The sequence below is a fragment of the Schistocerca gregaria genome, chromosome 8 (assembly GCF_023897955.1).
Source record: "Schistocerca gregaria isolate iqSchGreg1 chromosome 8, iqSchGreg1.2, whole genome shotgun sequence".
NCBI lineage: Eukaryota > Metazoa > Arthropoda > Insecta > Orthoptera > Acrididae > Schistocerca > Schistocerca gregaria.
Genome location: NC_064927.1, coordinates 145,089,721 through 145,107,978, shown reverse-complemented (window position 1 = coordinate 145,107,978; position 18,258 = coordinate 145,089,721). Strand labels below are relative to the sequence as shown.

Here is an 18,258-nt window from a genome sequence, read left to right as displayed (position 1 = left end):
CGATTTTTACCCTCCACGCTTCCCTCCAATACTAAATTGGTGATCCCTTGATGCCTCAGAATATGTCGTACCAACCGATCCCTTCTTCTGGTCAAGTTGTGCCACAAATTTCTCTTCTCCCCAATCCGATTCAATACTTCCTCATTAGTTATGTGATCTACCCATCTAATCTTCAGCATTCGTCTGTAGCACCACATTTCGAAAGCTTCTATTCTCTTCTTGTCCAAACTATTTATCGTCCATGATTCACTTCCATACATGGCTACACTCCACAAATACTTTCAGAAATGACTTCCTGACACTTAAATCTATACTCGATGTTAACAAACTTCTCTTCTTCAGAAACGCTTTCCTTGCCATTGCCAGTCTACATTTTATATCCTCTCTACTTCGACCATCATCAGTTATTTTGCTCCCCAAATAGCAAAACTCCTTTACTATATTAAGTGTCTCACTTCCTAATCTAATTCCCTCAGCATCACCCGACTTAATTCGACTACATTTCATTATCCTCGTTTTGCTTTTGTTGATGGCCATCTTATATCCTCCTTTCAAGACACTATCCATTCCGTTCAACTGCTCTTCCAAGTCCTTTGCTGTCTCTGACAGAATTACGATGTCATCGGCGAACCTCAAAGTTTTTATTTCTTCTCCATGAGCTTTAATACCTACTCCGAATTTTTCTTTTGTTTCCTTCAGTGCTTGCTCAATATACATATTGAATAACATCGGGGAGAGGCTACAACCCTGTCTCACTCCCTTCCCAACCACTGCTTCCCTTTCATGCCCCTCGACTCTTATAACTGCCATCTGGTTTCTGTACAAATTGTAAATAGCCTTTCACTCCCTGTATTTTACCCCTGCCACCTTCAGAATATGAAAGAGAGTATTCCAGTCAACATTGTCAAAAGGATCCTTTCGTCTTTCCCTCTCCTTCCTGAAGAAGCAACCATCGGTTGCGAAAGCTAGTAATTCTGTGTGTGTGTTTGTGTGTTTTGTTCATGTGCCTGTCTGCCGGAGCTTTCCCGCTTGGTAAGTCTTGGAATCTTTGTTTTTAATATATTTTTCCCATGTGGAAGTTTCTTTCGACTTACCAAGCGGGAAAGCGCCGGCAGACAGGTACATGAACAAAACACACAAACACACACACAGAATTACTAGCTTTCGCAACCGATGGTTGCTTCTTCAGGAAGGAGAGGGAAAGACGAAAGGATATATATATATATATATTCAAAGACTTACCAAGCGGGGATGAAAGGATGTGGTTTTTAAGGGAGAGGGTAAGGCGTCATTCCAATCCCGGGAGCAGAAAGACTTTCACTCAAAATACACTGATGATGCACTCAACTCGTGCAATTTGTCTAATATTATAAACAAACCAGCTTCAAACATATGTACACTAGCTGTAAAATATGAATACCATATGAGCTATGGTTCTCAGCCAATCAGAACAAAGCACACACGACAGGTTGCAACTTTGCTCCCTTCATTAAGTTATATATTTGTTACATGTGAACTCAAAATCTGCAAAACATGGCAAGTCCACTGATGATTGAGAGCGTGAGTAACTATTATTTCACTAAATTGTAGAAAAATTGTAGAAAGGAATGAAGGAGCAAACACTACATTTATGTGCTGGTGCTGTTGCAATGACAATGCTAACGTAGATCAACAAATTAGAATATTACAACTGGGATAACATTGTATTTTAAAGGAAAAATGGGTACTAAATTACATTTTGAATTGAGAGGGAGATTTTATGCGGTAGTCTTTTGCAGAACTCCCCTTTGGCTGCTCCACATCTCATTGGAGGATTCTGATACAGCATGGTGATGATGATGTTCGAAGCTCATATTTGATGTCTGTTGAAAATAACATCTCTGGATCCATTATATGTCTGTTTAGGTAATAATGAGCTTCCTGTGCTTTTGCAGCTGTTGTGCACATTTTGAAAAATGTGTCACTAACTTATTTACGAAGTATATTTATCTATGCAATATCCTACTCCATGGCACCTGCAGAACAGTTTCATTTTATTGATTGATATGACCAGTTCAAGGCTAATTCAAAGAGTGTTGATGGCCTTACTGTTTATCACACAGAAACACCAACCATCAACAGCAACAACAACAACAACAACAACAACAACAACATTTCACATCAAAGCACAGTTCTCAAAATGTTCAAAACTGATATCATCTGCATGCGTTGTTTCACTGTCTTTCTGCAGTTCACACATTACAGTGCACTAGGCACAGAACCCGACACATCAACCACACCATCGCATCAACAATTAACATTCTTCTCGTCCCTGTCCCATCACTTGATTGTTCAGTTTCAACAATCAAAAGCAGGTTTTCTTAAAGCAAAGCTGTATAAAAATGCATTGAAACATTTATGTCCATATATATTATTTGAAGATATTGCATTTGATACTAAATATAATAAATAAAATAATACAGGGGAAAAAAAATATTGAGGTAGGCTCCCTAGAGCTATAACTTTACAAGTGATATTTAAAGGCAAGCCTTCCATGTTGATTTCTTTTTGTCATTGTGTAATGTTTCTATATCCATTAGATTTAAATGTCCATGTGTCTTACATTCATACATCGTACTTGTACACACTTTCAGAATATCACATTTGGAATAATTTCTTGTGCAATTGTTGAACAATTGACTACAAATTGAAATGTTTATAATTTCAATGGAGGTGAGTGTCTAATACTATGCCTCTGCTTCCAGATTTCCAGAACTCCAGAAAGGAGATCAATTCCAAGGTAGTGGAAAAGGAAGCAGATACTTCTCAGACGAAAGTAGTCATAATCGTAGCCACAGCACCAGATTTTCTCTGGTAAGCAATTGCGTATAACTTCTTCTATATAGTAAAAATCATTAAGAGATCTGATTTGCTGCATGCCCGTATCTCCCGTTTTGCTCTCACAGTAGCCTGCTACAAATGCCTCTCTTATGCCTGCTTGATCATTTCAGAGTACAACTTGCACCCTACAACCTCAGTTATTTGTGTGAATGATTCTAGTCTTGCATCTATTATCCTGTCCCATCTTCTTTTGGTCATTTCCATATGTTCCTTTCTTCATCACTTCTACTGAGAGCGTGCTCATTCCTAAACAGTCCAGCTAATTTTCAACATCTTTCTGTATCTCCACCTCTCAAAAGCTTTGATTCTCTTCTTTACAGGTTTTCCCACACTCAGTGATTCACTACCACACAGCACTTTGCTCCAAATGGGCATTCTCAGGAATATCTTCTTCACACTAAGGTTAATGCTTAATAATAGCAGATTTCTCTTGGTCAGGAATGACCTCCTTGTCTGTGCTAATATTCCTTGCTTTGTATACCATATGTCACCTTGCTTCCAATGTAGCTTCATGATCCCCAATCTTGTTCATTTCTGTTACTCCTCATTACTTCCGTCTTTCTGCATTTACTCTCAGTTTGTATTCTGTACTCATTAGACATGTTCATTCCATTCCATTCAACATGTCTTGTAGTTCTTCACTTTCACTGGGGAAAGTGATATCACCAGCGAATCTTATCATTAATATTCTTTCACCTTGAATTTTACTCCAGCTCTTGAGCAATTCTTATCTTTCTGAAATTGCTTCTCTGATGTAGAGACTGAACAGGGGTGAAGTCTACATCCTGTCTTACAACCTTTTGTAGACCAAGCATTTTGTTCTTGGACTTTCATTCTTGTTGTTCCTTCTTAGTTCTTTTACATATTATATATTATCGATATTCCCCTATCTCATGCTCCTAATTTTCTAAGAATTTGGAACATCTTGCACCATTTTACATTGCAGAAATCCGCCACCCCCAGTTGACAAATCCTATGAATTTATCTTGATTTTTCTTAAGTCTTGCTTCCATTATCAACAGCAATGTCGGAACTGCCTCTCTGTTGCCCTTAAGCCAACCTGTTCATCATCTTTACTTTTCCTTTCTTCTCTATATTATTCTTGTCAGAAACTTGGATGAATTAGGTGTTAGACTAATATTACGATAGTTCTTACATTTACCTGGCTTTGCTACCTTTGGAATTGTGGAGATGATATATTTCTGAAAGTATGCTGGTTTGTCTCCTGACTCATAGATTCTGTACACCACCATCAATAGTCACTTGGTTGCCACTTCCCCCAACGATTTGAGAAAAGCAAAGTAGTGTTTATTTCTCTCTTGTCTTAATTTATGGCAAGTCTTCCAAAGCTCTGTTGAACTCTAAAACTCGATCACATATGTCATCCATATTGACTTCCGTTTCAGACTGTCACATCATCAGATAAATCCTGCCACTCACAGAGGCCTTCATTGTACTCTTTCCACCTGGCTGCAATTTTGTCTGTGCCGAACCATGGAATTCTCATTGCATTCTTAATGTTGTTTTTAATTTCACCATAGGTTGTTTTTACTCTTGGTTGTGCTGAATCAGTCTTTTCAACTACTGTTCCTTTTTTGATTTCTTCATTTTTTCTGTAGCCATTCGTTCTTGTCATCCATGCATTTCCTATTTAATTCTCTCCTAAGTGACATATTTCAGTATTCCAAAAAATCCTTGAACATTTTTGCGCTTCTTTTTTTCATCTTCAATTAAATTATTGCTTCTGTTACTCACTGTTTTTTTCAGAGTTGCCTTCCTTGTGTCCATGTTTGTTTGTCCAACTTCTGTGATTGCCCCCTTAATGGATGTCCATTTCTCTTCAGCAGAACTACCTATTGTGGTATTCAAACTCAGATAACTTAGAATGCATCTTATCATTCTTCAGTACTTCAGTATCCCAGTTCTTTACATATAATTTCTTCTGGAAGAATCTCTTAAACTTCCTATTTCTCTTCATCACTGCTGAATTGTGATCTGAATCTATATCTGCCCCTGGATACACCTTACAATCCAATATCTGGAATCTCAGCCTAGTCATGACATAATCCATTTGGAATCTTCCCATGTCTCTGGGTATTTTCCAAGTATACCTCTTGTTATTTTTGAACAGTGTATCTGCAGTTACTAGTTGAAATTAAATGCAGAAGCCAGTTAAGCTCTCCTCTCTCAATGTTGCTACCAAGCCTACATTCTCCCATAACCCGTTCTTCTGTTTCTTCCCCTACTACCATGTTGCAGTCTAAGATTGTTAGATTTTCGTTTCCTTTTACACATAGAATTACATGTCAAGTATCCTCGTATACTTCCTCTGTCTTTTTCATCTGCTTTTAACATTGCCATGTATACCTGAGCTTTTGTTCTTGGTGTTGGGTTTTCTCTCTCTTCTGGTAAGAACTACTGTACTCTCTGAATTGTTATTCCCATTATATCATTTTCTTCTACTGTTGATATTACCCCATATTTGTCTGTACATAAATTCTTACCATCTTTCCATATCGCTTCACTGACTCCCACTCTATGTATATTGAGTCTTTGCATTTCCATTTTTAGATTTTCTAGATTACCTGCCACATTGAAACTTCCGGCATTCCATGCTCTGACAAGTGGTATGTTATCCTTTCATTGATTATACAATCTTTTTTCATAGTTACGTTCTCCTTGGCTGTTTCCTCCCTTTGATGTAAATGAGGGTTAATCTAAAATATTTTGACAGTAGAGAAGTTATTGTGATACTTTTTTATTTACAGACCACATATCCTGTGAATTCACGTTGTGTGTCCTTAATGCAGTGGTTACCATTGCCTTCGGCATCCTCATGCCATTGAATTGCTGATTCTTCTTCCTTTTAGGGGGACATTTCCACCCTGGGAACGAGAGGTTTCCTGATTGAGGGGTTTCCTGGAACTCCATCTGCTCCTCTGCCTTCCTGGAGAATGCCACTCCTTAAACTTCGGCTGATATTGATGATGATTTTTATTAAAAATTTAAACAGTGACTTTATTCCAACCCAGGACCTAGGGCATTTTTGTTACTTGTCAAAGGCACTCATCCCTAGACGATGAATATTGTCCAAGTTAGATGTTACAAACACATGAAAACATTTGAAAGAGTTGAAAATATTCAGTGATTAAGGTTTAGACAACAGCTTACCTTATAAATACTGGATTGTAGAGAAGCCCATAAAAGTTGAAATGACTGCATATTAAGGTATCAAACTGTACTGTTGAGAAGAGGAACAGATTTAGGGGGGAATTCATAATGGGTGCCACAAATGCCATGCTATATCGTAATTTAAACAACCGTGGTCTGATGCACCATGAACACAATAGATTGACAGTCTAAATGTTTAATTATATATGTAAAATAAGGGAAAGGCCACCACTCAGCTACAGCGTATCAATGTGTGGAGCACAGAAAAACATTACAGAAAACAACATCCGCTCTAGCTTTTGAACACTAGTTCTTATTGACAATAGTACTCCCCCCCCCCACACACACACACACACACTCCCAAAACCACAGAGACCCAAACACACAATCACGTGGCCACAGGAGTGAGCATTTTGGAGTCTGTGTTATTTATTGTTGTGTGTGTGTGTGTGTGTGTGTGTGTGTGTGTGTGTGTGTGTGTGTGTGTGTGCGCGCGCGTGTGTGTACTACTGCTAGGAAAAGAGCTAGTGCTGGAAAACTAGTGTGAATGCTGTTTTCTGTTATATCTTCTGTGGGTGGCTGCCTTTCCATTATTTTCCATGCAGCCGCTTACATTATTGTTTAATTATACAAGTATTATTGCACTTAGTATGCAAGTTCTTTTCAGGAATTTTTTAGATTTAATTTCCAGATAGTATTTGCAGTTGGATCATGTTAGATAACAGCCTCAGAATATTGTTTATGTGTGTTGTTGTGTCCACCAGATATCCTGTTATTCTTTTATTTCCGCTTTCTTTGTAACATCGTGGCCTAGAGATAAAAATTTTTGCTCACTAAATGTCTGTTAAATAGTTTCTGTAATTTTTTGTTTATAGCTTTCTAGTCTTTCAGTTAGCCAAATGTTTAATATTTTGAAGTTAGTAATTCTTGTATAAGTCAAATTTGTTCATATAGTCCTACTGATTGACCAGTCTATAATTGTTGATGGCTTCACATGTTGAAATTGTGTAAGGCATTTCATTTCATGAAACTTTCCTTAAAGCTTTCAACAAGACAGGATAACGATTTTCCAGGTAAACTTTTCAGATAGCGTAGTATTTATTTTCTCTCTTCGAAGTAATCAAACATCACAGTCAACAGGTATGCAGTTATATAGTCTTTCTAGCAGACAATCTTTCTTTATGAAGTAGGACATAAAGATCGAACATTTTCAAAGTTTTTCAACTTCTTGTTTTTACAATTAATAAAATCATTGGCACAGGAATTCCGAATAAAATGCCAATATCTTATTTTGATCACTGGTTGTAGAGTACTGTCATCACTCTGACAGGTGTGGTGATTGTAAGCTTACAACTAAGTATGAGGGCTATTCAATGAAGAATGATCATAATTTTTTATGGTCATAATTTCTTGTGCTAAAATTTAATCTTATGGTTGTCTGTTAGCTTAATGTGCAACAAATATGCAGTAGTAGTTTCATTGTTGGGACTCCTGGTTCCGACCTGTGTGAGGCAGGCAAGGTCAGGCATGTTCAGTATCATCTATCGCTGCAATAGAGGTAACATGCGAGGAACAATATGCAGCTTTGAAATTCTGCTTTTGTCTCAACAAATCTTCAGCTGAGGCCTACAAAATGTTACAGGAGGCCTATGGAGAGTCTGTTCGTCCCTACAGCACATCTCAAAGGTGGTTTAAAATGTTTATAGAGAGGAGACAATCAGTTTCTAAGGAAGGGGAACCTGGTGATCCAGTTACTGCTCTAACGGGGAAAAAAACACCTACACTGCTGCTATCACTGTGAGAGAGGATCGATGAATTACCTTAAGATAACTTCCTGAAAGTACAAAGTAATATCTCCAGTTATGGTTACATTTTCAGCAAGTACACCAAGTTCTTTCATCCATACATGTATTTTCTCATAATTACTAACTTTTCTACAGGAGCAGGTATACAATGTAAACGGCATGTTACTATAAACATAGATCTACTTTGGGTCATCGGGTCAATACCACACCCACCCATTGGTGACAGAAGAATTACACATTACACGTTTTTTGTGCGCGATGGGTTCCAAGACTTGATTCCCAAACAAAAGGACATTCGCATGCAGGTATGCATTCAGTTAAAGTTGATGTTAGAGGAATATAGGGAGTTTCTTCCAAACGTAATCACTGCTGATGAAACTTGGCTACATCATTTGGATCCTGAGAGCAAACGGCAAAGCTCAGTGTGGAAATCTCCTTCACCACCAACCCCCAAAAAAGCAAAAGTGGTTGCTTCTGCTGGAAAGTTATGGTCATCTCATTCTTTGATATTCATGGAATGGTGTATCAGCATGTTGTACCTGCACACAACAGTAGCTGGGCAATACTACAGGGTTGTCCTGAAGACACTGCAAATCCATATCAGGCGCAAAAGACCACATTTCCCTGAGGCAGGCTGGATGCTGCAGCATGATAATGTGCGGCCACATATTGCCAATGTTGTTGCTGAATATCTTGCAAAAATCAATGTGAAGTGCATCCCTCACCCTCCCTATAATCCGGATTTAGCCCCATGTGACTTTTTGTTATTCCCTAACATGAAGAAATGCCCTTTGTGGAAGGCTTTATCAATCATCAGAAGCATTGGCGAAGGCTGCAGAAACTTATTTTGAAGGACCTCTTAGAAAATAATTTCCGGCATTTACACATATCAAAAAATGTTTTGCATCACTCCGGTTCCCAGAACTCCTGAAGATTGACATTGACTGTGGGTATTATATCGCAGACACAGTCCCTTTGACTTTTCAGAGGTGTCACTGAACCCACCCAAGGATGTAAACAACAATGAGCAGTGCCTATTAGAAGGAGGGGGTCTGACAGCCGATCAGTTCCAGTCATTCCGCAGGGAAGGAGGTACACAGCTCATGTTGTCTGTAGTTCAATCATGCCTAGACGGTCAATACCACGATTTGATTGTATCTGTATTGTTACTTTGTGACGGGAAGGGCTCTCAACAAGGGAAGTGTCCAGACCTCTCAGAATGAACCAAAGTGATTTAATTCAGACATGGAGGAGGTACAAGAGACAGGAACTGTCGATGACATGATGCCTCGCTCAGCCCGCCCAAGGGCTACTACTGCAGTGGATGACTGCTACGTACTGGTTATAGCTCGGAGGAACCCGGACAGCAACACCACCAGCCTGCTTCAGCTACAGGATGTCGTGTTACGACTCAAACTGTGCACAATTACGCTGCATGATGCGTAACTTAACCATGACACCATGCAGCATGGTATAGTGGCCCCAACAACATGGTGAATGGACCATTCAGGATTGGCATCATGTTCTCTTCACTGATGAGTGTCGCATATGCCTTCAACCAAACATTCGTCGGACACATGTTTGGAGGCAACCCAGTCAGGCTGAACACGTCAGACACACTGTCCGGCGAGTGCAGCAAGGTGGAGGTTCCCTGCTGGTTTGAGGTGGCATTATGTGGGGCTGATGTATGCCACTGGTGGTCATGGAAAGCTCCGTAACGGCTGTATGATATGTGAATGCCATCCTCCATCTGATAGTGTAACCAAATCGGCAGCATATTGGCCAGGTATTCATCTTCATGGACGACAATTCGCGATCCCATCGTGCACATCTTGTGAATGACTTCCTTCAGGATAACGACATTGCCCGACTAGTGGGCACCATGTTCTCCAGACATGAACTCTATCAAAAATGCATGGGATAGACTGAAAAGGACTGTTTATAGATGACGTGACTCACCAACCAGTATGAGTGATCTACACTTAATCGCCGTTGAGGAGTGGAACAATCCGGATCAACAGTGCCTTGATGAACTTGTGGATAGTATGCCATGACGAATAGAGGCATGCATCAATGTAAGAGGACATGCTACTGGGTATTAGAAGTACCGGTGTGTACAGTAATCTGGACCACCACCTCTGAAGGTCTCGCTGTATGGTAGTATGACATGGAATGTGTGGTTTTCATGAGCTATAAAAAGGGCAGAAATGATGTTTATGTTGATCTCTATTCCAATTGTCTGTACAGGCACCGGAACTCTTGGAACTGAGGTGATGCAAAACTTTTTTTTGATGTGTATATTTGAAGACCGGCAGAAATTCTGGGACACGTGCATCACTTTCATGGGATACTACTTTGAGAAGGACCATCAAAATTATGAGGATGAGTAAAGGTATGAACATTCTTTATTGAACAGCCCTTGTATATCAGTAATATCAGTCTGTATTCACTTTGCCCAGCTAAAAGTTCAAGCAACTGTGTGTTCCAGTACAAAAATGTGGAAGATTCCTTCTGTTTATGAGTGTATTAGTTTTCGTTTTGAAACTCTTAATAAACAACACAGTCTTTTGTTTCACAATAAGGTCAGTATTGATTGTGTATATTACCTCTCAGAAAAGTTGCTAGGAGAAGGATAAGCAAAATAAAAAGTTGGGCAATTTCATCTCAAATCATACAGGACATGTCAATTCATGATTATGAATTTCTCTGAAAAAATGTGTGTTAAGCCTCTGTATTATATACATTAAGAAATAAAAGATTTTATTTTTGTCTTGGTTTTTGTAAATGGTACAATCCATTGAAAAAATGTGTATTTTGTAAATAACTCTAAAAGAAGTATGCAGATGTTTTGCTTTAAAGCTGCCTCTTTAACTCTTCAGATTTAGTTGACACTCTCTCTCTCTCTCTCTCTCTCTCTCTCTCTCTCTCTCTCTCTCTCTCTCTCTCTCGGGATATCTTTTACAAATTTAAGAAGAAAATACAAAAATTTTAATTTTTTCTACTTAAAAATTGTTTTCCTAGTTTGGAAAGTCTCAGAATACTAATCTTCTTGTTACATTACCAAATGCAACTGGTATAGTTATAAACAATACCTTTTCCGCTCCAGCTATCTGTATTATACAAATATTTATTACTAAACATTTAAAAAATTACATTTTTAATATTTTTTATGAATTATTCACTGGAAAACACCCATCACAAAACATGAAAGTGACACAATATATTTTTGCTTAACTTGTTAGTAGTTACTGCAACCAAAGTAAAAATATTTTTCTGTGTAAAGTGTTAGAAATTTTTGAGCAATACTGTTTCCAGCTCTCTTCTGTTTATAACAAATGAGTGAGCACTTGCTCATCAATCATTCTGCATAGAGTTTTGTGTTTGGGTTGAATTTTTTGTTAAATGAAATGTCAGTGAGGAAATACGGTGGTGAAAGGGTGAGATTTGTGGGCTTTGGAAAAAGACACAAGAAAATGGTGTTTAAGTAATTGAAAAACACTTCACAATTGTTGGAAATCTGTGAGAGGTTTTACAGAAATATCTCGGTCCTCAAGCAACTGTGTTACCACCACACCAACTGAGAAGTTGCTATACTCACTACAACAGGAAATTCAGTAATATCCCACCTGAACTATAACTGTCACTAGAATGTGGAACTGAAGAAGACAGTGCAGATCTTTATATTCTTGAGTTTCATGAAGTTGCAATGTGTTGAATGTTAGCATTTCAGTTGTAGGCCCTACATATCCTCCCTTAAATGCCCAAGCAAGATAAGAAGTACAAGAAGCAAATGGTATGTATAAAGAAAACTGGAAGAACTTGAAACAAGTTTTACACAAGCAACAACTGCAAAACTTTGTGAAATGTATAATGTAGATGCACTTGGTGCAGAACCTGAAGATAGTGACAACTGCACTCAGTGTGATAAGTGGTTTCACAACCTGAACACTGCTATCTCAACTGACAAGGTACAATTACTGACACTGGTACCAGGTAGCCACTCCAGGCAGCAGATGCAGAAATACATACCCACTTCCTCACATTATTTAATTTCAAGAGCTCATTAAATAAATAACAAAAAAAGGTATTTCAGCATGCCCAGATTCCTACTGTGGAAGTCCATTGCAAGATGTGCTGTTGCTCAGGAATATTACGTAAATGATGACGAAGATTACAGCAGGCAAAGTCCTAATCAGGCTGATGCTGTCTCTGTTAGTGAAAATGGTTAAAAAGGTATATGACAAGATCAGCAAGAGATGCATATCTCCTAATGAAAAAGGAGACTACTCCTTATGACCAAAATGGGTAAAATGGCAACCAATGAAGGAACTATGCACATATATTTGCTGCACTAATTTGAAACTTACTTTTTTCACCATAAGTAGTGTCACAGGGAAGAAGTACGCAGAGATGGAGCTGATGCTTTTGCGTACATGTCAAGAGCTTCTAGATAAATGTTGGTTGCAGGAGTGTGCAGTTGTCCTAGTGCTGAAGGGATGACTGTTGAAGCATTACACCTTCAGGATACTGACAATGATTTAACCTGTGCCTTGTGGGACAGAGGAGAGTTGGTCTAGAAGACAGTGGACCTTGTGAGGTTTGTTTCACTGGCTAGGCATTCAGTCATGAAAGGAGTAGTTCATCATCATGTTCACAGGATTCAGAGACAGGCCATAGCAGAAGTAAAATCAGCCACATCCCCGAATACATTTTGACTTTGCTGAAAACTGGTTCGTTTCTTTGTAGAACGAAGTTCAAAGTTACTGCTGGCACACATCACAAGTGTCAATATTTACATGTGTTGCTCACTATTTTGGAACATCACATTGATTTGCTATTGTCAAGTGACGAGCTCATTCATGACAGTGCACATACGTGCTGTGCTGTCAGCATTATAATGATGACTGTCAACTAGAAGTCATACATTTTCTAAATGAGTGTAAGCGACTGATAGCGCAGCCTCTCGTTTTAAAAATCACTTTCAATATTATGAGCTTGGAAACACTGTACAGGAATTATTTTCAACAAAAAGTCGTGGAGAGAGTGCATGTGATTGGATAGGAGGTATCTGTAAATGTCTTGCAGCAAGATTTATCTCCAGCATGAAGCTGTTGATGCTATAGGAGGTCCTATTGGATTTGTGAAGACCACATCAAAATTACTACAAAACACTCTTAGTTCTAAATGAAAATACTTTAGGGGAATTTTGTTTTAAAAAGGAACAAGAGTGATCCACTATGAAACTGGTGGTATGAATTCAGTCAGGTCACTACTGGGTTGCATCCTGGAGTGGCATATTCATGAAATACAGTTAGCAGAGGCCTCAGTATACCTTAGAGGACTTGTTGTGAGCAAGTTCATTTCTTGTATGTATCACAATCTCTGGTGGGCTGGAGAGATAATTAGTGTCTCTCATGATCTGCAAGATGTAACAGTCTCCTTTCTGACTCTTCATGGTCTGGCAAATTTTTCAACTTGCTGTCATCAACAGGTCAGTGCGCAGTTCCCATTTACCAAGTACTGCTCTTGTTGGATATCAGGTATACAATTTCAGTGACGAGCAGACTTAAAAAACAAATGAACCCTTTTTCAAAAGTGGCATTGATTGTTACAGTGTGGGCAATTTTAATTCATGGAAGAAGGAAGATTGTGACAGAAGACAATAGCAATTTACAAACAATACCAGAAATAAAGCAATGCATATATGAGGTTCATTTAAATGAAACCTGGTCAGTGCATGTACCTTTGTCTTACAAGTGACTGCACCACGTAACTGGCAGTCCGCAGCTTGTGGTCGCGTTCTCGCTTCCCGAGCACAGGGTCCCTGATTCGATTTCCGCCGGGGTCAGGGATTTTCACCTGCCTCAAGATGACTGGGTGTTTGTGTTGCCCTCATCATTTCATCATATTTCATAAAAGTGGCGAGTTTGTACTGAGCAAAGGTTGGGAATTTGTATGGGTGCTGATAACTGCACAGTTGAGCGCCCTACAAACCAAACATCATCATCACGTAATTATGGGTATGGTGGTGCCATCTAGTGGTGGAGAGACTGACGTGTGCACACCGTTCGATGTTGGATAGTGCCAGTGTGGTTTCACGCCGAAGAGAAGATGGTCAAACAAGTTATCATCCACTGCCAAACATGCAGGTGAGTAAGCAGGAACAATGAGGAGTGATTCGATTTTTAGCAGCAGAGGGAGTCTGAGGTCATGAAAAGGAGGCTGTGTATGGTGAGTACAGTCTGAGTTGTTCAAGTGTTGTGGAATGGTGCAAACGATTCCTTGAGGGGCGCGAGTCACTAAATGACGACGCTCGTCCTGGACAGGCTCATCGTGTCATCACACGGGAAATGGTTGCAGAAGTGAATGCTTTAGTCTTGGACAACCACAGACTAACTGTGGACAAGATTCATCAATTACTGGGTATTTGCGTTGATACCGCCCACACTATAATACATCAACACTAGAAACTTTGGAAAAATCTGTGCGCTGTGGGTTCCCCACCGACTGTCCGTCAAACAGTGTATAATCGAATGGTGCTGTCTTTGAGTCATCTGTAACATTATCATGAGGAGGAAAACGGCTTTCTGTCACAAATTGTCATAGATGACGAAACATGGTGTCACAGTTTGAAGCAGAAAGCAAGTGTCACAGCAAGCAGTGGAATCATGTGACTTCATTACCTCCAAAGAAATAAGAGGCCATGCACACCAGTCCTGATAAGGTCCTGATGTCTTCCTTTTTTGACCACAAGGGCCGCTGCTTGTAAAGTTCCTGGAACGGGGAACTACCATCAATGCCCAGCGTTATCAAGCCAGTTTACAGACCCTTAGATGAGCCATCAAGTAGAAACACTGAGGCATGTTCTCCAGTGGTGTTATCCTCCTGAATGATAGTGCTTTCCCACACATGGGCATTGTGGTGAAGACAACTTTGCAGCAGCAGCTTTGGTGGGAAATGCTGGAACATCCACTGTACAGTCCCGTCCTTTCACCGTGCGACTTTTATGTGTTTGGACATAGGCTATTCTCAGACATCGATTCGCAATGGACGATGAAGTGCGTGACTGCGTCGAGGCCTGGATCTGACAGCAGCCTACTAGCTTCTTCAAGGATGGAATCGATCTACTAGTGTCGCAATGGGATAAATGTGGCAACAGTTTTGGCAACTATTTATGAATATGTGTGATATGTATAACTAAATTTTTGAGTTAATAAAATCGTTACCATGACATTATACTAGTGACTGGGTTTTATTTGAATGTCCCTTATACAAAGCTATTTTCTATATATAATTTTTTTAATAAAATGCTTGAACAAAATGAAAAAATTTTCCCCCATTCATTTATAAGGTTGTGAAATAGTTATTTGTTATTTTGATTAAGATATACAAGTTTTGCATTACATTTACTCAGCATCAGTAATCAACTTAAATTTTTAAGTGTCCAGGATCTTTTAATCTCGAGAGTAGCACCACAAGAAATTGCCCACTCAGATTGTACCTTCCATAACTACAATGACCAACATTCCTTGTAATTTTTAGAATATTCAGGATGAGAGTTTCAGGGAAAATAATATATAAAGATTTTCAGATTATCTCATCTTTATGTAGAAATGTTTCGGTAATACAAGTATTTCAGGCCTTACTATGATAGCTGACAATTAGCAGGCTTTTCACTTTATCATTTCTCAAAGCAGTTAGCATCCTGTGACTTCATATTTTCAAAACATAATTTTAAAATTTGCTAAAAGTTGCTAAGTTTCATAGTCAATTTTTCCAAATTAAAGATGGAAAAAAAGCTCAGAAGTGTGTATGTTGGTAGTATTGCAAACAAGGTTAATATTCAGATCTATATCACTTGTTTTTTTTTTATAGCATTTTTTAAAAATTTTAGTTTTTGAGATGTGTCATGTGGAACTTCAACACATATTTTTATTTTTATTTTTTATTTATTTATTTATTTTCCAACCAGAAAACTTTGAAAGAGTGATGTGACACATTCACTCTTAACCTGTATGATTTGAAATGAAATTACCCAGTTATGAATTCCAGCGCCAGTATTCTCTGCATTCCATTGGTCACCAGGCTGGGGCCTGGCAGGTCCAATGAACTCTCAATCATGTGAACTCAGTATTCCACACGATTGTTCTTTTTGCTTTATTGCAATTAAGTGTGGTGGGGGTCTCACTGATATGTCCTATACCACAAGGCAGCTAGGAATTCCTATTACAGTGGGGAGAATTTTTGGCCAAGCATCATGCTGACGAAGCAGGCTTATGTTGAGGAGTAACATCTTCACACAAATCACTGTTGGGTAATGTGGCACAGATCTCCATATTTGTCAGCTGGTTATATTTGGACTTTTGGCAGCGTATGTATCATTTTTATTCAAAAACTACTATATTTTTTGGAAGTGGAGTGAGTGTGTCGAAAAGAGTAAAAGCATCAATACACAACAGCAGTGTTTCCAGTCGGGCTTCTTCATCCACTAACAGCCGAGAAATATTTTTGTTCAGTATCTGTTTTTATAGTAACTTTTGATATGGGAACATTGAATGTGGTATCTTCATTCCACACAAATAAAGGACTGAAAGGACAGACTGCCGTATTATAGTTCATCATTATGCTCACTGGGGAACCGCTTTGCTTACATACAAGCAATCCTAGCCAAGCTCTTGACTCATTATTTGCTAGTAAGTTCTTCCATCCAGTAATTTACTGATAGGAAACTGTTAACAATTAAGCAGTAATTACTACAGTATTGACAAAATGTTCACAGCTGAATTGGTGGATGTTAAGTGTACAACAGGCACTAAATTTTGGGAAGCTACCACGTTGCCACAATTAGGTGTGCTGATTAACTGTCCACGTGAATGTCAGCGCAGCACTTTTTTTGCTTTCCTCCCTTCGTCCGATTCACAATTCCGTTCTCTGTCTGCCCCCTCCATCCCCTAACCCCACTCCCGCCTCTGACATATTGCTCCATCCCAGGTTTGCAGCTGGGTATGCATGCTGGTGACATCTCTGCTGTTATCCACCAACACCCGAAGTCAGTTTGCGCTTTGGTACCTCCTCCCTCTTAATGAGACTAATTGCAAGTGCCCAGGTCCTACTAGGTATGCAGCCGCTGTCACAATTTATCAGCAGCACTCTCACTGAAATTGCAGTTGATTCCTTAATGATACCATCCAAGAAATGAAACATATATGTGTCAGAACATTAGTACGGTCATAATCCATTCTGTGTAATTCCGATTGGCAATGTTCCATGAGTGCCGACTTATTAGGCTGCAGCAATCTAGTGTGCTGTTGGTGTCCTTGGCAATTATGTTAGAGTACAACACAAATGTCAAGAATGTTCATGGAATCACTATTAATAGAATTTACAAACTGTGAGATCAAGCACTGTTATGCTGGATCTACATGTTTCCATTGAGAATTTGTGTTTGGGGAGGGGGGAGTCTAGAAACACCACCACATATGTCTGATCTGTTCACAAATCATTACACCGTTGGCTATGGAAGATGCTGCATTTCATCCCATCTGAACATTTCTTATTCAGAATTAGGGACAAGGTAAAAAAACAAGTCGAGTCTGAGAAATTTTAGCAGTGGCATTAGTAATGATAAAGACAGATCAATGTGAATAAAATATTTGTTATTACATGTTATAAGAAAAAGTTGAACAAAAAGTTAAGTAAAGGAATCAGATGCAATTACAATTAGGTGAATAAATGAACCGAATTTTCAGAACGTTACATTCTTCTGCATCTACATCCGTGAATGCAAACCACTGTGGAGTGTATAGAGAGGTTACTTTCTGTTGTATCAGTTACTAATGGCTTCTTCCCATTCCATTCACATATGGAACTCAAGAAGAGTGATTGTCTAAACACCTCTGTGCAGGCTGTAATTAGTTCAGTCTTGTCATTGCATAGTACGTAGAGGTTTTGTAAGGTATTCCTAGACTCTTGGAAATTTGTACATAGGCTTTCTCGGGATAGTGTACATGTATCTTAAAGCATTTGCCAGTTCAGTGTCTTCATTATCTCCATGACACACTCTGGTGAATCAAACAAACCTATAGCCATTTTTGCTGTCCTTCTCTGTACGCTTTCAATATCGTCTCTTAGTCCTATTTGGTACATGTCCCATATACTTAAACAATATTCTAGGATGGATCATACGAGTGTTTTGTTGTTGTTGTTGTTGTTGTTGTTGTTGTTGTTGTATTACAGGGTTTTCAAAATTATTATAGTGGTTTTAAGGCTTTGTAGCATTTATTATATTCAGCATACAGTTACAAATAATACATCAAATGAAAGAGCAATTCAAACAGTTTTTCTTACAAGTGAGTACCATTTTCTCACTCATCAAGTTGATAAGCAAATTCTTCCGAAACTT

At 38.8% G+C, this 18,258-nt stretch overlaps 1 protein-coding gene across 4 annotated transcripts in view; it reads left to right on the top strand.

The window, feature by feature from the left end:
* LOC126284180 (lebercilin) overlaps positions 1 to 18,258 on the top strand; it is a 182,373-nt gene that overhangs the window by 143,924 nt on the left and 20,191 nt on the right. For all 4 annotated transcript variants that reach the window (XM_049982922.1, XM_049982919.1, XM_049982923.1 and 1 more), the window contains exon 8: positions 2,745 to 2,853. In XM_049982922.1, the coding sequence (XP_049838879.1) occupies positions 2,745 to 2,853 (109 nt within the window). The remainder of the gene's footprint in view (positions 1 to 2,744; positions 2,854 to 18,258) is intronic.